Source organism: Falco punctatus (genome assembly GCF_963210335.1).
Source record: "Falco punctatus genome assembly, chromosome: 11".
Lineage (NCBI taxonomy): Eukaryota > Metazoa > Chordata > Aves > Falconiformes > Falconidae > Falco > Falco punctatus.
Window position 1 is genome coordinate 2,422,029 of NC_137591.1, and position 22,405 is coordinate 2,444,433.

The window sequence follows — 22,405 nt, forward strand, 5'->3', positions numbered from 1 at the left end:
GCAGCAAGAACAAAACCCTCTATAGGAGTGACTATGGGCCCAAAAAGCCAGGCAGGGCAAAAGTTTTGCAGCATTTTCATGTAGTTTATGCCAAACTGAGCTCATACAGTAAAAACATGGCCCCAGATTTTCTGGGTGTGGCGGAGCTCAGGATGTCAGTCCTCGCAGGCCTGCCAGCAATTGATCTCAGAACACGTTAGGAAGGAGGCAGACATTATTACCCATTACATCTGATATCCATTATCTGTCTTTTTTCCCCCTTTAACCTTTCTAGCACCCTTACAGCTTGCTTCTCCATCCAAAACAAGTCTCAAACTGCGGTGTGTGTCTGCACAGACCTTCTCAGGTCTCCAGATCAATGCGGTTCTCATCCCGGTTCTCTGGCTCTCACGGAGATGGTGCAGGGACCTCCACTCCATTCCTGGCACCCAACGTGCAGCTCAAACTCCCAGCCTCCTCTACGCACAATTTCACAACCACCTTGTGACTCCTCTATAGCATGTTCATGCTTGCAACAGTCTGCATCTTCTTATTGCCAAATCATCTCCTTGCTCAAGTCCTACCTTAGATCATCATCTTACCACGAAGCCCTTCAGAAAAGCTCCTGCCAGCCTCCTACACTGCCTTCTCATACACTGCATCTCAACCAACTCCTCTCTGCTGCGTTTCTAAAAGCCTCTTGGGAAGGAATTATTTCTCTGATGTGAAAGCAGGTAGTGCACTGTTGGCACCTAAAATATCATTTAATAACACTGTTATTTTCTCTAGACCTGCAAATTTTCCCAAGACCTGCTTCAGGGTTCATTTTGATCTTCCTTAATTAGTGATCCCTTAGAAGCTCTGTTTCATGTCGAAAATCACTTGCTGGAATCATTATTCTGGAGTCACTTGCTACAAATCATAAAGCTGCACTGTTCAAAAGAAATTGAGACGTGGGAGTGCAGAGCAAAATAAATTGCAGCCCCAAACTATGAATATATTAATGCAGCCATAAGTCATCAAGTCCAGTAATAGCGAACAATGCAGCAATACAGCCACAAACACTTAGAGATTAGGAAGAAATATTGGCAGAGTACTTGCTACAATTGATCACCATCTAATAATGCAGAAGGTGAAGTTTTCACTGTGAATAAGCATAAATGTGTAGGCATGGCACAAAATCATTATATCTGATTGCAGTTTAAGACTCACGTCATCATAGTAAAAGCTTCATTCTTGAACTAATAGAATTTAGACATCCTGAGTATTTTATTGTATTGATAAAGGTTTGTACTGAGCTAATGAAGAATGAGTGGGCAGAAGTAGTCAATGCCCAAAATGGATCCATTTAAAAAATATTGAAAAATAAAAAATTGTGTGAAAACACTCCGTGTTGCAAATCCTGAAGACAGTATGCACAGACGTGTCAGTCCAAGGGAGGGAAAGAAATGTTTGATTTCACTCATGAAACATGAGAGAAAACACTTGAAACTAGTGAGGAGCTGCTGAAAGCCCCAGGGGGGCTGCCAGGGGGGCAACAGGCAGGGCAGGCAAGGCAGGCAGGGCTGTAGCGGAGTCCTGGGCCACACACGCAACCCCAGCCCTGGTGATGCTGGGGCCCTGAGCAAACACCCCAGCGCACACCAACACTCCTGCGAGGGCTGAGCCCAGAGGTACCTGCTCAACACCGGTTTTCAGATCAATAATTCTATATGCTGTAGGCCTGAGCGTTCTTCCTGTGGCTCTGCACCGAATGGGGGCGGGGTTAATTCTTCATCTGCTTGCAGAAAAGCTGCGTGTGCTAGATCACTGCTAGCCATATCATCTAAATTAGAAAGATGGATTAAAATTAGCCTGTTCAAGCTCAGATTAATTCCCAGCAGAGGCCTGTAAGGAAACTAACTGAGCACCGGTCTGCACCCTCCCACCCCAGCTCAGGCAGCTGTCTTCTCCAGCCTAAGCCAAGATGCAGTTTCTGAAACCTTTCCCCTTGCTCTCTGTGCTTTTTCTGAACTCCAGCCGAAATCCAGCTCCTTCCTTCCTTCATGTAGGAGAGTGGGCCAGCTCCGAGTTTTCAGGTTAGGAAACCTTTCTGCAAATGTGTTGATGCACTTGGAACTGGATGATGGCCAAGAAACCAATCAGTCCCAGGGCGAGCAGGACGGCGTGTTATCTGTCTGCCAGCCGCCAGGAGCGTCTGGAAATGGTCAAGATTACCAACCCAGGGTGGGAGACAAACAACGGGTATTCCCTTTATACCACTCAGCCAGAATAAAATGTGACACGTTATATTAATAACCTGGCGTCACCCAGCAAAACATCTGACCGAGGGGAACATGAAATGCCACGCAGATATCGAGGGCCTGATGGCAAGTCATGTGAAGAACAAACAAGATAGCTGGGTGGCATGAGATGCAAGCAGGGAACAAAACCCTAATGTCAAGCCTTTTTGTGCTGAGCAGAGTCAGCCCCAAATGGTTTGTGATTTTTGCTTTCTGCCAAGGTACTGCTTTAATTGGGCAAGGGAGACTGTTGAGTATTGAATAACACAGAGCGGAGAGGAAAATGGCATGTGCTGGGCTGAGAAGCCATGTAGAATCAACCTGCTTAAGTGCAAGAATTTATTACTGGTAGGAACACATCTTATTTGTTATAGCTTTTTGCTTTACTCTTGTAAGAAGTGTTCTCTGTGACTTAATTTAAGAACGTAGCCTTTTTTGTGTGTGCTGTTAACCAGCCACACACAGAAATAAAATTCTGTCTAAATTTATGTTCACAGGCTCCACTAGTTTCAGTAAACAAAGCCAGAACTAACACCCACCCCTTTCCGTTTCCTTGAGTGAGGTGGAAGCAAAAAGCCACTGACTGCTAAGACAGCCTGAGGACATAACCATGGACACGGTGGTGGACCTCACCCCTGCCATGACTCTCCCGTGCACTGGCCTGGTGGCTCAGTGGTGGCAGGGAGCGAGCAATGCCACCTTAACTACACACTGCTCTTACTTGCAAAGCAAGGGAAACTCTTGTGAGGGCTGATAGAGCACAGTTCTCTCTGGGAGCAGGGGCTGAAACCTTCTGGGTGTCTCCAAGACATCAAAAGTTGGCCTAACTCCTACATTATGATGGTGGCCTATAGGGCTTCTCAAGCAAATCTCTGATGTAGAAAATTGAGCAAGCATAGCTGAGTTGCTTATTGACTTGAATTTAATAGATTAGTTAATAAGCCCAGGGACTTCATCACAGAAGTAACATCCCAGCAATGCTCCTTCCTAGACTCCATAATCATCTGAATAGCGTCTTTGGTACTTGAAACACTTTCCAGCATAAAGACGGTTCAATAGCAGCATTCAAGCCTAGAATAGCTGGACTGGCTGCACTCTGTCTTCACAAGGGTATGAAATTCTTGCGGCAGTCTAAGAAAGAAGAATCACTTAGCACAAATAAGGTCTTTTAAAACCGCTGATTAAATAGATATTCACAAGATAGAGCACAATGGCTTTGATGGAGCCATTGCAACCTATTACATAAATCCTCATTCATGCCCATGAGAGCTTTTCCTTTTCTTTTTTAATAACAGAAGAGAAAATGAAGCCACGTAAAAGATATTAAATTGCATAAAAATGTGTGACTGGTAAGCTCATGACTTAAACTCAGAGAAGCAAAGAGATGGAGAGTTTGGGCTGGAGCTCTCGGCTGCCGCGCAGCCCCCCGCTGGGACCTTGCGCTGTGGCCTTGGCTCACTGGCACCGGAGCTCACTGCTGGCTTGCTCAGACCCAGCTCCGCAGCACCAGACGCCTCTCCCGAAGAAGAGAATGTAATTGCAAAGTTTATTTATGGATATACAGGACTGCTGACAATGAAAGCAAAGTGTTATGTGAGGGGTCAGGCTGGTACGTAGAAACTCTGTCCCTTACTCTATACATGTTCCTCATCTGTGCGTATACTGCGAGAGCCCCAGCCCCTTCCAGCCAGGCATTAAGCAACGCAGCTGACGCGTGTTAGCAGTGCACCATTTATACTTCCACGTACTGCTGTACTAACATGTCAGACCTGATTGAAGGCAATACTTTCACTATAGCTTTGGCAATTTTCTGTGTTTCCTCCCAATAATGGATTTTATTTTTTTTTTTTTGGCCAGAATTCACTTCACACATTTAATCTGAAATATATACTATTACATCAGTCACCAGCTGACCTCATTAGCTGGGCTTGCTCTAATGGAGCTAAAACTGATCTGGGAAAGCAGCGATAAGTTTAATAAATTAGTTTTTAAAACAGTGTATAATTTTGCTGCAGTAAAGCAAAAGGGGGTCAGCTTGTTCTTCCAGACTCCACTCCAAACAATTTACTGTCCTTACAGATGAAAAAAATGCAAGCAGTCTTTTGTGATTTGAGTGAAACTAGGGCATTCAATCCATACCCACTTCAAAACTTCACTCACAGATGGCTATTCCTTCAGCTAATATTTATTCTCCAGATTTTCAAGAAAGCCCTTTTATGCTCTCAACAAGGCTAGGTACAGACACAGCATCTCCTTCACTGCCACCTGCCGCCAGTAAATCTCTGCTCTCGTAAGTGTCTCTAACTGCAAATAGATGAAATCAAGCTGCAACCAGGCAGACTCACTCTCCCCAGAGTTAGGGTGTCATACAACACCGGGAGCTCCATGGCCCTGCCAACAAAGGCATGAGGGACCTGGCAACTTGGTCCAGCAGCAGGACTCAAAACAGAAGTCAGTATCCTTGTTGAGACAGCATCAAGAAGCACATTGATCTCAAGAGACCTGTAACTTCAGGAGCAGACAAAAGTGTAATAAAGAAGTTCCTAACCCTGCCTTTCTTCTCGTGGCTGGATGTCGGAGCTCTTCAGCCAAGTGGCTCTACGGGAATTGGGGAGACAGACACCAGGGCGACTTGGTGACACGGGACAGCCAAGCTCAACGCTCCCTGGACCTGTAAGGCATCTTCTCTGCCTTGCTTCTTGCAGGAGAGGGACTAGTTTGTGCCTGCTATGAGCGGTGGGCTTCCTTCCAAATGCTGTGCAGTCCGTATACGTCCACACAGCGGTTCTTCACAACCAGGCAGACACAACTTCTTGTGGATTCGCTGACCCGAGCCACCCCACTGAGACAGGCTGTGGCCCCCACTTCACACTCACCAGCCACTGATGTGGACAGCACACAGAACCAACCACTTCTTTCCTGCTCCTCGCCACAAGAAAAGGTTAACAAGAAATGTTTGTTTAGGAGCCCGACAGGTTGTCCCCCCAAAAATGGACTCAGATCACAAGAAGGACACATTTGGAACCTCTCTGGGTGCTTAGCCTGTCTCTGCTCTGCTTTGCAAGGCACAACTCACATGGCAAAACCAGGAATTCAGTTCAATGGCATCACTCTCCATGCGAATTCACCCCTTTTCCTCATGATGTCATCCAGCTTCCACACCCCCAGGGCTTTTGCCAGAGTTGGGAAGTGCTGACGTGTGGGGATTCTCGCTTTAGCTGAAGTAGAGATGATTTATAAGAAATCTCTGACTGCACTTTCTCCAGCTGGCTTCAGAATCTTTGCCTTGGTGTTTTTACAATAAAGCTGCTCCTGGGCTCAGCCTGCCTGGGCTTGGCCCCGCTCCCCTCCCCCTGCACCCACCTGGCACAACGCTCACCCGAGACAAAGCAATGCGAGTTTTCCACGGGTTCATGGAGCTGAGCTGGCCCGCTGCAGGGTGACAGGCAAGCAGGTGGCACCGAGCCACTGGTCCCATGGCTGGACTCCATCCCTTGGGCAAGGGGCTTGCAGCCAGGATGGCTCCCCAAAGACCAAGAGCTGGGAACAGAGATCAGGGGCACTGAGAGCATCAGGACTGGGACAGGCTGCAGCACTTCAGCGGGAAGTCTACCTCAGCCAGCTTTAGGAGACTCCCACCTGAGCCGATACTCTGCCCCACGTTAAATAGCATGGAAGCAATTACACAGCAGGGTAAGATCCAGGTGTCTGTATCTGGAAAAAACTTTGTGTGTTCCTGTGTCCAGCCCTCTGCTACTGCAGACTCTGCACCAGACAACCTCCTCCATGAACTTATCAAGCTTCCTCCCAAGTACTGGGTTCCTTCCGATCTCTAGCACGCCTCCCCAGCTGCCCCAGCAGACCGTGAGGTCTCCCTGACGGTATCTCGGCTGGACCACAGCTGCTCGCAGGGAGAGCCCACAGCCACACCAGCTCACAGCCTGCAACTACCCTGCAGGCAGCACGCTGGCTCTCCTCTGCCACTGTTTTCAACTAATCAGTTTGCAGTGTACAGCCAAAGTTTTTCTTATTAATCCGCACACACGTGACCTTAACGCTCCGTATTGCTCAACTTCACCAAGGCCAGGCAAGCCTTCCACACGTGCAACCACATCCAACCACAACGTGCAACAGTGGGCGTACAGAAGATCAAAAGATGGCATCAGCACAAACACAGAGATGAAAATGTTTCAGAAGATCAGATGTAGGATTTATCCCTGAAAAATCCCACTGCTAACTTCCTCCAGCCTACGAGGTGTCCTTGCTGTACCACCAGTTCCAGCGTGTTTCCCCCGCAGCTCACTCCTTACCCATTTTACAGCTCTTGTGGCAGTCCACACCTCCAGCTTGCATCTCACCATGTCATATATGGCACCACACTGAATCCTTTGAGATAGACATCTACTGAATTTACTTGATCTGGGAAAAAACCAAGTTGCCTAATTAGAAATGATGTACCCAAGACAGATCCGTTTCACCACTGCCCTCGTATTTTTAATTAACCTCTCCTTCCAAACTAACCACTAAACCATCTTTAAACATCTATTCCTATGCTAAGGAAGTGATAAAAATTGAACCGAAATGTCAAAATACTGCATATAATAAACACTCAAACAATATTATGTACAATCAGTGTAAAAATAATAGACTTACATGAGATAACTAAATAAAATCTGATTTAGGGCTTTTCAAGAGCCTTGCTAGCTTGTCTTTTGTATCACTTTTGAAATACTCGGGCTGTGTTGAGTTTATAGAATAATTCTAAGAAATAGATTATAACTAGAAGGACACCGCTTTTTTCTCTCTTTCTAAATAGAGATCAAATCTAAGGAATATTTATCTAACTCCTCAGAAAACCCAGAGCCCAGCCCCTCAGGTATGAGCAGTTCAGCAACGCACACGCTGCAGTTTAGCAGATCTGTATTTCCCTGCTTTAAGCTTTTCTGGATGCCAAGAAGCAGGCGCACATCCCCACTAAGGATGACGGCAGAGGACTTGCCGTCCTCATGTGCCGCGGCGCTGGTGAAGCCGCTGCCAGCTCATCGCCTGCAGCAGCAGCAGCGGAATGAGTGGGAAGGGTGGCAACGGGGACACAGCCATGGGAAGGGACTTCCCTGGTCACCCATCGAGAGCTGCAGCCCTTACTTCTCTGAGATCAATTATTTTATTATATGCTTATATGAAGATTGCAAACATCTGGAAAATATTAGGCAACTGCTGAAGAGAGAGCAGGCTTCTCTAATTAGCAGAGAGCTGCATCACAGCTCCTTCCTGCGTTCTGTGAAAAGGGGAATTTTCGGGCCAAATTCTGCAGACTTATTGACTCAGGGCCCTGTTGGCACCCAGCAGACTCGCTGCCTCTGGCTCTCCACAGCATTTGCAGCAAGATACAACAGGTTTATTTCTTTGATTTTTTTAATCTACAGCCTTTGAATTGCTCCAAAAAATATTCAGTACCAAATACACCAACTCAACAGGGAAATTGCTTCATGCTCCATCTTGTCTCTTATCAGATGATGCCAAAACACCCCAGATCTGCTCTTGCAGGTGACAAAACTGCCAGAAAAATTTTGGTTGGGAAGGTCCTTGTCTACACACCAAAACATACTTCCTGGATATGCCATGGATCAGCTCACAATGGGGTTTCAGCTGGGGACAAACATGAAAGCATCTTCTGTTCCCATAGGTAGCAACAAGAAGATGGGCTGCTGTGAAGTCTATTGTAAGGCTTTTTTTTCTCTTTTCAGCTCTAGGCAAAGAAAAAAAAAAAAATTCTCAATGCTATGGCAACTTCCCATGGAAAAACTTGTCACCTACCTGCAAATGAACATGTGTACCTCAACAATTCAGGTGGGCAGAAACCGTGGTGGGAATACGATAGACTGTGCAGGGATCAAGACTGTGACACCGCACCCTACGCATCAACATTTGACAGCATCGAGACAATCTCAAGGCTGGTGTTTAGGAGCCACAAGTGAAGCACAATGATTCAGGCTTAGAAGCACGTCAGGGAATCAAAACGTTAGCCAAGTGATTGGTGATGCCTTGGTTTCCTTTCACCTAAAGTCACTGCTAACAGGCTCTGGCTGACGTGACCAGAAACAAGCCAGGTATTGCGCAGAAATAGCTCTGGTTCCAGTAGGTGGCATGTGGCTCCTCTTGTCCAGAAAACGAAGGTGAGCTGTTCTCTCCTTGTTTGCCAAAAATTCCAGGTATGTTCCCAAAGAGTGTCACCAGGGAAGGATTTCAGACTTCTTGGTACTGAGGGCTGGAGAGCATCATGGAGCGTCCCTAGAGCCTCCTCCAGTGGCACCAGGAGGACTCAGCAGCCCTCCAGAGCCGCTGAGGCCACTGGGGTGAGGTGGCCCATGCAGAGGTGAGTACAGTAGACCCACAGGCTAGAGGAGAGCGATTAATCTGAAAAAATTACCTGAGATTTTAATTCAGAATATATTTTTCATGATGATTTCCTCTGCTGGTATAAATCATGATGTGAGGCACTCCTGAATCATGTCTTCACAGGGGTAAGAGTGAGCCCTGTCTGTACATTTCCCAGAAATTCAATACAGCCACGTTGGCACGTACAGGTAGGAGATGAAGGAGCCATCTGAAGGGGTAACCTGGGGTATCCCACCCCTAGCATATGGGAAAATCCAGGCACAGCAATGCTTTGACGGACCGATGCCTTAAGTAGGTGACCTTCTAGAATAGGTACGAGGCTCCCCCATGATTTCTGGCGATGCAGAACACAAACCCAAATGTTCCTATATCTAAAAAGGGACTGTAGAAACAGGGTGCAAGCTGGTGTAAAGCAGCAAGACAAATCAGCATTCACACACTGCTAGGAAGGGGTACCCCAGGCTGGGAACTCTGTCCAAGAGCTCCAGTCTGGGTCCAAGTGCCGCATCTGGGGCCAGCAGCATCCCTGAGCACTCCATGCCAGGCTCCCGTGACACCCAGGTTGTGCCAGGGGCCTCCAAGAGCGTTTAACACCCCCTTTCCTATTTTTGAGGAAAAAGATCTTTGCCAACAACCTGCCTCTCACTTTTGCAGAGTAGCAGCGCTGCTTTTTCTTGGAAAAACTCGTACGGACCGGCACTTGGCACTGAAGGCTGTTTATGAAAACAAGTACCAGCTGGGGGAGGACTTGGGTGGCAGCACACACTCCCTAAAAGCTTTTGGATCTCCTCAGCCCTCTCCAGGGAGAGCCTGCCGTTCGGAGGCAATGAGGACAACTCCTCCAACAGCTATAGATCCAGCCCTTCTCCCACCCAAGAAACAACAAGCCACAGACTCATACATGGAATTTCCCCTCCTACCAGTTCCTAAGACCAGATGATTCTACCCCAAATATTTGTTTATAAACTTATGAACCAGTAATGATGCACTAAACAGTTTTGCAAAGCAAGGTGAAGTTTGTGCAACAACATCTAGAAAGCTGTATTATTGATAAAGTCAAACAAAATGAATCTAAACAAGGTAAGATTTAATCTCTTCGTTCTTGCATTAAGTCATTCTGAGGACTTAATTTTAAAATACAGAAGTGTTCTGAGAATATTGTGTAATTACAAACCAATAAGAAAAATCATCCAGGAGGAATAATTACATAATTTCTAGATGAACTCACTGCTTAGAAGAACTCACAGCTTAGAAGAGCAGTAATAAATAGATCCTCATATCATTACTGTTGCTGCGGCTGATGACTCACCACTGTTACTGGGATCATATCCCAGAATAGTCATGCTACTCTGTGTACTGCATGCAAAATTAGCCATGAGGGACTTACTATTAAATGAAACAGAGTCGGGGGTTTAGGATTCATGTGGTCATATCATAAAAACAAAAGCTGTTAAATATTTTACTTGAACGCAGCGTATTTCAGATACCAAACCTGAAGGTACCTGCTCTCCATCAGACAGAACTAGCATCTGCATAAACCAACCGCATGGGTTTTCAGGTAACAACTCCCTGTCACACCCTCCTGGTTCTGGCAGCACAGGACAGCCAGCCCTCTTACACACACCAGCTAAAACATGCCACCCTGAGAGAAAAATACACGTACTTTTATAGAAACGTAAAGGAACAAGTACAGGTATCTGAAACAGTTTATCGAAAAGAAAGAGATTAGCTAATTGAAATTTATGTGCTTAACAGCTAAGGCAGACTGGTGTATTGGTGTGATAGAACTTCATTCAAAATGCGTAACAAAGACATTAGAATGTCCTGCTATTAGACTACTCAGCCTCCAAGGAACACCAGTAGTTTTGTCTAATAACTTAATTGCATGATATAGATGTTATCTGTGCTTATGCGCCACACCAAAGCGTGGTTTGTTTGCCACCTTCAGTGAACACCAGAAGTCCTTGGAAGTGTAGGGCAGATCGCCACGAAAGCCACGCAGGAGACCGAACAGCACGCCGGGACTGTGAAAGGGCCTCCCAGCCTACTGCACAACCTCCTTCCCAAACACCTTCTGTTTTTTCACCTCCTGGGATATACACACACCCCAAAGTACATCTGCATCCTTTACCTGCTCAACACATTTACTGGAAACAATATCAGGAACATCCAAAGTTTACTTTTTGGTTGAATAAAACTCTCTCCCTGTGCATTATAAAATGATCTAGCATGTAGTACAAATGAAAACACTTCCCCCCCCCCCCCCCCAGTCTCCAAGCAACATCCAGCACTCGGCATACAACAGAACTTTATCAACATGCTACCACTCAAGGTACTTGCTTCCACCTTTTTCAGGTGAACTGCACCTTCAGACTTCGCCAGCCACTAACTCTTCAGGCCTTCCTCTTAGGATGTTGGCTAGTTTTATTTTATGTTGGTTTCTTAAAAGAACTCCTATTCTGCCCTCCAAACAAGCACACCAAATTACAGAAAATCTTTACTTATCATCGCAGCAATCACGCACCAGCGAGTTAACCGGAGCAGCATCCAGATTGCTTTGAAGCAGGCTCCCACTTAAATGTTCTCGCGAGCACGAGCGAGCCCCTGCCCGGTGGGGATGTGTCCCAGTGCTCTCTGCCTGCCCCATGCCCAGCACCTCGCGCTCAGCTCATTTGCAGCACAAGCTCCTTCCCAAAAAGCTCACAGGTAAAGCAGCTTGCTCCCATCGGAGCCAGGGTGGGTAACGCTGTAACACCAGCCACCACTGAAATGACACGTACGGGTTTTTCAAACTAGGTTCAAGGTTCTCCAAGATGAAGAAGTTGGTTGAATCAGTGGGCAGTAAACGTGAAGCACCCTGTCCATCTAGCTCCTGTGGGTCACCCTGCAGCCCACTCCACCGCTGCGTCGTGCTGAACCTGCCTCCTTTTCTGCTGTAAACCCTCAACTCTTAATAACTGCTGTGGCTTCCTTGGAAATACGTCAGCTGCTGCCCTAGATACCGAGCCTGCTACACCAAACGGTCTTTTCCAGACTGCACGGTGACTACCAGCTTATTTCTCATGTCACTCTCAGCATCCTTCTGTTCATCCTCATTTCCCCGTTTCTGCCAGCGTACCCAGAGGACTACCACGCTGCTGTCCACCCTTCCCAGCTCCCTCTCCTTCTCTTTGCCTAATATGCAAGAAACCACGTATTTATTCGTTGTTTTTTCAACCTTTAGACAACAAGAGTTTGGCTTGTTTCTCTGCAGACATTAATCCCTCCAGGCTAGGTAATTAATACCGGGCTCCCTGAAGCAGCCTGTCCTTCTAAGATCTTACTGACACTCCCCAGACCGCCCACTTGCGTCTTTAGCTAACAGCCAGCTTTCGGGCCGTATTATAGCTCTCCCCTTATGAGAGTCAATTTGAATACTCAAAGTTGTATTTCAAGCTCTCCTAAAAGCCAAATATATACTGTCTATCAAATTCAGTTCCTCTCCTAATTCTCTTACTTCTATAAACAAACCCACCAATCACATATGCTGTGTTTTTTGCTCATGCTTGTGCTTTTGACAGTGGGCCAAACCATCGAAACTGAAAGAGTTTCTAAGCCAGTGCAGGCAATACAATATATGCTCCTTTAAATGTGGCAAATCTGCTTTTAATAGGCTTTTAACGGTGACAGATTTTAATCCTGTGGAAGCAATTGTCTAGACTACTACCTGTGCATTTTCACAAGCACCTGCTATATTTGCTTTTCCAGTCCTCTGCTTTTTCTATATTCCTACCCCAAAACTGTATTACTTACATCATCAAATGCGGCATTCATTCCAGTAGTTTACATTATCGACCTATTGTGCTTTATCCATGGCTTCTAAAAAATTTTATAATGGAATCAGGCCCTTCGGGCTAGTTTAATTCACTGTCATTTCAGTAGCAGACCTACACCTATTGCTTTCATCACAGAAAACATACGAACACACATCAGGTTCACATGTCCTCCAGCTTTCAGGGAGTAGCTGCTAGGGAAAACCTTTGCATTGCTCCTCCACATTGAATAGCAAATCGGGGGGCACAGCATGTGGCTTTTAATAGAGGGCCCCTCATTCCTGTCACAGATGCTGTGCGTGGTCCAGCAGCTCTCTGGAAAGCAAAAGGAGAGGCTGAAGGGAATCCTCCTAACAGCAAAGTCCACATCTGACACTTGTATTAAAACACAAGTTTCACACAGGCAAACAGGTAAACAGAAAGAAAAATGAAATAAGGGAAGTCTTCTACCATGAAAGAGGAATTGTGAGCGTTTATACAAAGTTTCAGAATTATGTTAACCACTACAGAATTAACTAGTTTAAATTGCTGGTTGTTACAGCTTACATTAATTGTTAAACTTTCTTTGGAGTTAACACCTACACACAGTAGGTATAAACACCTCGGAGGGAGACACACAGTAAAAAATGTTTAAAGCTTCCCATTGCAAACCCCAGTGCTCAGTGTGGTGCGGCTGCTCGCCCAGCCTGGCTCGCTCAGGATGCAACTTGCCTGGAAAGTTCCCGCAAAAACTATTGAGCTGTTTTCAAGAATAAAACTATGGAAAACATGTTCTGTCCACAATAAAAAATGGTCTGTCAGAAGCTGGCTGGGTTTGATTTTTTTTTTTTCTTTCTTTTCCGTTTCAGGCTATTGCTGTAAAGGTTTAATTTGAAACTTGGCAAGAGTGCCTGGCCCGTGTTGGTCAGGGATCAGCCCTTCCTCAGTCAGCTGGGGAGTCAGATGCTGTTGTAAAGCAATCGAGGTGAGAAAGTTGGAAAAATAGGTGGTAACATACCTAAGGACTACTATAGCACACGTGCATGGCAGGGTCTTGACCTTGACCCAGGCTGCTCTGGGTTCATACTGGGGGAATATTGCTGCGGCGATGCTGGGCATGCAGGCCACTGCTCCCTGCGCCACGGCACAGCACCGGCACCAGGGAATGCAAAAATGGGTCTCAGCATTCCTAAGAAGTTCCGGGGCTTTTTCCACTCTTGTATCTTAGCAGGCTTAGGAATACAGATTCTTGTTTCTAAAGCTTTATCAGGATTTTCTTCATAAACCTCTTTTACAGAGGTTAATAACTGGGATAAAGATTTCTTTTAGCTACAAACTTCCTAGCACGTAAGGCAATCTCTGGGCAGTTAGCTTTTTCAGAGAACACCACCGTGACAAACGGGTTTGAAATCTGGATCCTGCAGAAGGAATGAGTGAAATTTTGGGTTTGCTTTGTCATTTGGAGGGCAACCATCTACAAAAGAAAGATCCTGAAGCTCATGACGCAGAATACAAAAAGATACCATTCCATGTAACATAACGATGTTAAAAGCCCATTTATTTTTTTATGAGTGTTGTAAAATTATGTTCTAAACTGTCTGAACTCCAGGAAAAAAAGCCATTCGGTTACCTTTGGAAGAACAGAGAGCATCCATCCGAGTGGAGGTGCCAGTACTTCTCAGCAGGGCAATGTTATAATGAGCCACGCTCCATTTCAACCGATCTATCTGACATAGCCGCAGCATCACAGGGCTTACGAAACTACAGATGGTTTGTGCAGACGCCCGGCAAAATTATTAAAATGCTGCATGATGGCACTATTCATAATAAGCAGTTTTGGGCAGACTGGGCTGTATGTAGCAGGTAAGCAGCAGCAGGTCTTCTCCTGCTGCCCCTCCTCCAGCCTCCCCTTTCGCAGCATTTTTATAGCCTTTGTTCAATCTATCACAGATGATCCTCGATGCTTATTAGAATTTCAGTTTTATTTATTTAAATGCTAACTAGATAAAGGCTGTGAAAAAAAAAGAACAAAACAGGAAAGGTTTTCCGAAAGAATAAACCTCATTTTTATGCTTGTGAATTAGCTACCAGGCTTTTATTATTTCATTTATGTGCAAGTTTACTAGACATTCCGGGCTGGTTTGAAACCTCCCAGTGACGTCAATGGGCCAGCAAAATTAGAGCTCTGCGAGACAGCAGCACTGCACCCAGCCTGCCCGGGTCTGCTGCTCCTCTCAGGGTGACAGCTCAGACAGATACGATCAATCACGCACTCCTGGCACTGCACCAAAGCAGGGCTGCTTCAGCGTTCACAACAGCAAAAGCTCCCCATTATTTGGAGAATATTTTTTTTTGTTCAGTACAATTAACAAAGAGAGTGGTATTAGAAACTGCAGATGGCAAATGTATTAAAGCGCTACAGCTCTTCACTAAATTCTGGAAGTTTAATTTGTTTGGAAGAAAAAATAAAATTCCAAAGTAACAAAATCATTGCTTGGTTTATAAAGGGATTTAATCATCATTTTAAAGGATATATTCCCCCCTGCCCCAATTCCTTGTATGGTTCTGTTGCTTTTTTATGCAGCTATCACTATAAATTCTAGAAAAATGACTGCAAGCCTTTAACAGCAGTTTATCTTTTCTACTTGTTTTTTAAGGAAAGCATATGAAGATGTGTTAACTCTATCAATCTAACTGTTAAACATGAAAACAAACTCAGTAAGAAATCGACCCATGATACTGTTTGATCCAGTGCATCACTGCTGTACGCTGTGAAGCCACGTGGACTCATTTCACTCGGTTCATCAAGGGTTTGTCCCAGCTCATCCAGCCCTTCTCGTCTGAGACATTAAATCCGGCTGTGTGAGCCGGGGTGCAGCACAGGACCGCTCTGCGCAGCGGTTGTCTGAAGAGCCAGACAGCATCTCGGAGCACGTGAGGGGGAGATGCTGGGAGGAACGGGTACCAGCGGTGGAAATGTGATGGTGGCCAGGACATGGTCTCAGGGCACGGCTGCAGTAGCAGGGAAGGAGGGGGGGGCAGGGGGCCAGGGGAGTGGGGGGTGGGGGGGGTGGGAAGGATCACGTAGGAAGAAATAAAATGAAATAAAATTATCTTAACTCTCTGCAGCACTATTACAAATAATCTCTCAAGCTTATACACAATGGTGATGAGGGAAGTAAAAAAATCAGAGACACAGAAGCATGCTTAGAGGTTGCAGAGCAGGGAAGCTAATCAGCAGAGCTCTGCAAGCCAGTGGAGCACCAACGGTGTCCCCCCTCGTTAGGATGAAGACCACTGCCTTCTCTAAAAGCATTCAAGGAGAACCTGGGCTTGTGTAACAAAGTCAGCACGTGGCTTCCTGGTCATCTCTGGATGCCACCTAAACCAAAGGGCATTCCCTGGGGACCCACCGAAGCCAGGCGGGTCTGCTGAACCACCGGGGCAGCTCCTCCATCCAGGCTCACCCCGACAGGACCCACACGGCGAGGGCTGTCTGCGTCACGTCAGGACTTGGGCTTCTGTGTCTTAGACAAGTCAACCAGGAGGAGAAGGAGAAACTGGAGAAACAACTACACGTGCATGACAGATCTAGATATACATTAACCTGGCTAAAAAGAGTTTGCCATCCAAATAAAGTGACACAGATTATTTAACTGGAAGTTGAGATAATGAATATAAATATGATAATGTAAAGACAACACTAGCAGCCTCAAATGCTCTAACTTTTATCTTCTGCCTTGCGAAACCAGCATGAAAATATAGCCAGGAACAACTTGAAAAGATACAGCATGAAGGGAAGGGAAAGGTCACTAAATACCAAGCACCATTCCTCCACCAGAATCCCTCCGTAACCAGCTCTTCTAACAGTGAAAGCAAACGCTGCATTGCTCAGACTCAATTAAATCCCCATTATTTTATTGTTCAAAATCTCGTTTCAGCCAGGCATTGTCTTCGCTGCAGACACATTTCAAGAGCGTATTCTTTATTCTTCCTACAGCCATTTGTGAGCACAAGAGAAATATTTGGCCTTCTTTTTCTAAATTGTGCCTACAGATTTTTGAGTTCTGTCTCTCAAACCTACCCTCTGCATATAAATCATTTCTTTGTTGAAGACACTACCTATTTATAGAAGGCTAAGGAATTAATATGTGAAGACAACCAAAATGTTTCAAGTACGTCTAAAGTCACAGCTAAGCCCCATGAAAACAAGGTAACTTGAAGGTCGAGCAGATTTTTACCCACAGTATTGGTGAGTATTCACTCCCGGACCAAAACTTGAGTACTTCAAAACTCAATAAATAAAAATAAATAAAAATCATAGTCAGTATATACGGCACCGCAGTATGAAAAGTACTTCCAGCCTTATCTCCAACCGCAAACAACCAACGGAGCTGGAAGTGTTAATGCCAGGGTGGCTGTTTTGCACCCTGTGCTTATCACCCCTACCATAAGGGTGTCGGTATTTCAGTCCTGACACAAGGATCGGCCAGGAGCAGCGGACTGTAGCTGCGGACTGTAGCTGCGGACTGTAGCTGCCTGCCGGCTGCGGAGCCCCTCCAGGCCATGCCCGTGCTGTCAGCCAGAAGCAGAGCCCTGCCCTTTCCCTGCACCGCTTCACTGTCTCCAGAGTTTTTCTACTCGCCCATCGGCGCAAGGCAGCTGCCCTTCAGCACTGCGCAGGGGACAGACAGGAGTTTTAAAACGTCCCTATGAACAAGCGCCGGCCACGGAGTTTCCCGTTTCTCCACCATGCGTTTAGAAGAACTGACATGCCAGCGCACTCAGCTGCTGACAACTATTCTCCGTTTCCCCAGACAGCTTCCAAAGCCCCAGTCCAGCCAGAGCATCCCTCAGCACGGCGCAAAGCCCTCCCCTCTCCCCACCGAAAAGCAGCAGCAACCAATGCCCCCGCATCACCCACGTGTGGACGGGAACCACCAGCTCCTCTCCTGAACTTAGACTCACAGCACAGTTTGGGTTGGCAGGGACCTTTGAGACCACCCAGTCCCACCCCCCACCACGGGCAGGGACCCCTCCCCCCAGCCCAGGCTGCTCCCAGCCCCGTCCAGCCTGGCCTTGAGCCCTGCCAGGGATGGGGCACCCACAGCTGCTGCGGGCAGCCTGGGCCACTGAACCTGGTGGAGAACCCGCTGCTCTGAACCTAGAGGCCATCCCAGCTGGCCCCAGGCTGCACCGTTTAAAACAGCCTCTCTGAAACGCTTCGTTAGGATCTGGTTTTGACAACTCCTCTGCAATATGGAGCAGTTATTTGTTCACTTGCATACCCACCTGGCAGCGAATGGCTACTTGGTTGATTTGTTTAATTTAATTAATGTGTTTTAGACAGTTCAGATCAGTGAACACTTATGCTTCCACCAGCATCTACAATACTTTTTTTTTTTTTTTTTTTAATTTTAGTTGAAGAGTTTGCTTATGCATGATGGGACAGAGGAAAGACAAGTTCAGAAGAGGACTGAAAACTTACTAGAGGAACAAAGTGCCTGAAGATACAGTGCAAATGGCCAACAGTAATTAATGAATTTCAGCCACGACGCATGCCCTGAACAAGCAACCAGCCGGTTACAATGGTCATGATTGGCGAGACTCAGTCTGAAACTGTTATGAGACCAGCACGGGGCGAAGAACGTGCTTTATCGCCACCTGCGCACAGGTTAAGTGAATCTTTATAGGCTAACGCCTATCCTCTCCTTTGTAAATCAACACAGTGGCAGGGCTCCCTCTGAGCTGCACAGTTTTAAATGACCTGAAACTTCTCCAACTGATCCGATGGGCTCCAATAGCTCCACTTGTCTCCGGGACCCATCTTTGACAGCCCCCCCTCTCAGGATTATGGTGCTGTTGAGCTTTTATTTGAGTTCTGCACTTCCTCAAGCTAAAATGACTTATGTTGCTCTTGCAGCTACAAAAATGTACGTCTCCTTTCTCTGAATGAAACGCTTGTTTCTGTGACATCCTCTGCTCTGTGCAGGTGTTGGCGCTGTCCGTAACTAACGCACACAGTCTCTCCTCTTCCTTGCATTTGTAATTCTGGCAAATCAACTTAATGCTTCCCACCCCTTTCCTCCTGATCCAATACCCCTCAGTCTTAGCTTACTGGGGTTCCATCTCAAGAGGAACTTCCTAAATCCAACCAACAACTCCCCCTGCCAAAAGGGGAAGCCGTGGTGATAATTCTGTATCTACATAGATCTAATATGGATTCTGCTAACGCTCAGCAACAACCTGCCACTGTGTCAGGTGCAGCCACATGATTCCTCACTTATATCCGTCCTTCAGATCTGGCACGATGTTGAGAGCTGTCAGCAAAGGCGCATCCTCCTCCCTGAGCTCACCCAGCCTGATCTGCCAGCACCAAAACACATCCCCCATGGCCAGGTGCCTTTGGAGATAACTCGTGCACAAAAACAATTTTGCAGGGGCAATGTTATACAGATTTTGACAATCCCGTGGCCACTGCTTGCCAAGATGCTCCTAGGATCTCCCGTGCACACCTGGGTATCACATATGAACTGTCCTCTACCGCTGCAGACAAATGGGCATGTATGGAGAAAGGAAAGCTGAAGGATTTTGGTACAAAGACGACAAATTTTGGCAACGTGCTTGTCTGAAACTACGAGACTGTGCAACGTGCTGCACAGCAATTGCACATCTGACACCTTCACTGCACGGTCCTTATTACTCTGCAAGCATTGCAGCTGCCTGGGAACCTGGGAGCAAATACCAGAGTCAAAGAGCACGAACACGGTAAGGTCGCCAGCACGCCCACGTGAGCAGCACGTGCTGGACCTCTTCAGCAGGGCAGGAGCTCCTGCTGTCAGCACACTTTGCCCTCCTGAGCACACAGCCGCCATGCCACCAGGGGAGGCGACACGTGCCACCAGGTCTGTCCTGCAGAAGGGCAGAGGGTGCCAGGGCAGCACTGTGCCACCGACCCAGCTCTGCCAGGCTGGCATGGCCAGCAGCAGGGATAATGACCTCGCCGTCCACCCCAACCCACAGCGCAGCAGAGAAAGAGCAATCTTTCTCGTCTCAGCTATCTATCGATTTACCAGCGCCGCACCGAGTGCGGAAGACACGGCCCTAATGTCTATGCAATGTAATGACAGATGCTGTTGGGTTTTTTTAATTAATTTTTTTAAAATTTTATTTTTTAATAATTTTATTATTTTTTTTACTATTTTAATTTTAATTGATAAAAATTAATTTTTAATTAAAATTTAATTAACACAAACGGGTCCTTGGGATGGGGAGGACGTACAACACCTCGCATGGACAACTCAAGCAGCTGGTGGGACCCTCCTTCCTTCCCCCTCCTGCTGCCTCCTTGTTTCCAGGGGGTCCTTGTTTCTTCCTTTCTTAACATCTGCTTTAACCAGAGGTCTTCCAATAATACAGTAGTGCATTTTCCATCTTCTTTATATATTTACCTTTCCATTCTCCTGTCCCTGAAACACCACACATGGCTCTGCTTGATGAGCAGACTCTGAGATCTGGAGAAGGAAAGCTGACTGTGTATCTTTACAGACCGTTTAAAGACTCAGACCCTCAATATTTTTATTAATATATACAAATACTGAGCTATAGGTTCATCTTGAAGCCTAATGCAGAGAGAGCCACAGTTAAACGATTATAAGTAATAATAAGATTACGTAGGATAAATTCTGTGTAAAACCAAAATATGTATGTGTATAGGTAAGATTAAAGAATACAGTATTTGAATATCTAGAATATAAATTTTCTCTATATTTTATATTCTTACAAGATGCTGTACAGACTAGATGGGGTATCTGCAACTGTAAGACTGTATCTCACACTACCCAATGACTTCATATCTTAACTCCAACAGCGGACCTTTACCTATGGAAAGGAAACCCATTTCTGGGCAGTCCATCAAGCACAAACCTGTGGCACCTGTGGCAGGACATGCCCTTGAAGGTCCCCTCCCATCTCCCTCTGCCCTAACACAGCCAGATCAGAGCAGAGGCAGCAGCGGCAGCTCCATCTGCTTATTAAAATGCAACAGTAGTTGACAACAGACTTGAGAAGGTACAGAGGTAACACCATGAAATCACCCAAGTGAAAAGACGTTTTAGTGAGTCATTTTTTAAATGAAAATTCATGTTCATATACATCTTACAACAAAAATAATTAAGCACGATACAAAATCTTCCATCCTTTTCCCACCCTTTGCACACGCACCCCCCAGTTACTAGGCGTCGTGAGGGTGCGTCGTGAGATCAAAATCTGATCAGGAAAGACAGAAGAAAAGAAAATAGTCAGCAAGCACCCTGACAATTTTACAGCTTGAGGAACATGCATATCCTTATCAATGCTTCTTTTTAGCACCTGCTTTTTGCAAACATAAAATTGCAGACTTTCAAGCTCTTCTGCCCACCAGAACTGCCCTTAGCTGGACAAAACCTAGGAATACTTACCAAATCCACGAATGACGACGATTAGGTAAAAAATTAATATTTAACATCTTCCAAGACGATACTTTCCTTCTACTCGTCCGAAAATATTCAGTACATTTTCTGCTTCTTTCAAACTTCTGTCTTTCTGAAGTTGTATCAGTGGCACGTAGATGTTTCCAGGAGTTTTTATTCTTTGTGATTACATGTCAGCTCCCATTGCAGGGTGGATGTCACTTTATATACGAATGCAAATGACTTGGCAATCAAAATGTGAGGGTGCATGTGGAACAGCCTCTACGGACTCCCATATTTCTTCATTTATATCAGAAGAAAAAAAATAATCTATTTCTGGCAAAACCCTGACTGCAGTTTCCTGCTCTCATTTGTGTAATCCCTTCCAGTGATCCTGAGACAGCAGGGGAAAAAAAAGCGAGCCTTTTCCGAGCTGGAGAAACATCCCTATTTTCCTGTTTATCCTTTCCAGGTCACATCCCTCGTTCATTCACCACCTTCACAGATGAATCAAAGTTTTCTCATGCTGCAGAAACTCCGCTCCCAGGTCCTTCCTGCGTAACCCGCTCCGCACCACGGACATGAGGGATGACATGCCTGGGGTGTTGCGGTGCAGGCGGCTTCGGGGGGACCCAGGTCCGTGCCCAGGTTAGGGGCTACAGCCAGGAGGGAGCAGGTCTCTATGGCAAAAGGCCTGGCTCGTCCAATCCGCTAAACCAGAAGAGACAGCAAAGCTTTCCGAGGGCTGCGAGCTCCCTGCAAGGGGTCATTCTGCACAGACACGGGTACGCTCTGCCTTACTCCTGTCACTCAGGGACGGGTCTGTGTTTCTGGACACAGCTGCCTCTCCAGCCCTCCCTCTGCCTGGCTGGAGAGGTGCTCTGCCTGCAAGAAAATCCTCCAAGCAGGTACCTCCGCAGCTGCAACTTCACCCAGAGCCTTTGAGCCAGAGCAGATTTGTGTGTCTCTGCATAAAATGGAATTTTACAAGATTTACATCTAAATCCCGCCGCTAAACATCAAACCCAGCACAGCTCCCTGGTGCATCGAGACGTCAGGGGGTGGGTGGTGGGAAGACAGCCGCCACGGAGCCGTGCGGGGAGCGGCTCCCAAAATCAGGGCTTTCCGCAGCCGGGGGCGCGGAGCCCCTCGCCATCACCCACCCCGGGGCTGCCGCCAGCGCTCGACAAGGCTGCACCAGCGCCGGGGCTGCGGAGCCGGGGAGGGGACCTGGGGACAAAGGGGGGTCTGGATAAATAAAGGAGACTTTAAAGTGCTTCCAGCAGCGCCAGCGCGAGGGTTTGGGGATGCTGAAGGGGACCTGCCCACGCACCCCTGCCCCGGCAGCGCCTCCGCCCACCCCAGCGCGGGGGCAAGGAAGGGGGTTAGGCTAATGAGGCTGGAGCGTATGCTGCGCTTCCCTCTGTTGGGGAAACAAAAAGTTCAATGTCAAGAAATGCGCAGCATGTACGAGCAAATTTGCCGTTTACTGGATTTTTTTTTC

General features: G+C 46.6%; 1 protein-coding gene across 4 annotated transcripts in view; it reads right to left on the minus strand.

Annotated features, from left to right (window-relative positions):
- Positions 1–22,405, minus strand: part of PDE4B (phosphodiesterase 4B) — a 216,198-nt gene that overhangs the window by 73,003 nt on the left and 120,790 nt on the right. The window contains exon 1 of one of the 4 annotated variants that reach the window (XM_080407257.1): positions 20,911–21,583. The exons of 2 other annotated variants lie outside the window; for them this stretch is intronic. In XM_080407257.1, coding sequence (XP_080263383.1) covers positions 20,911–20,957 — 47 coding nt within the window. In that variant the 5' untranslated portion in view covers positions 20,958–21,583. Of the gene's footprint in view, positions 1–11,184; positions 11,223–20,910; positions 21,584–22,405 lie in introns of those variants that run through there. One more of the 4 variants, XM_080407258.1, reaches the window with a different exon arrangement.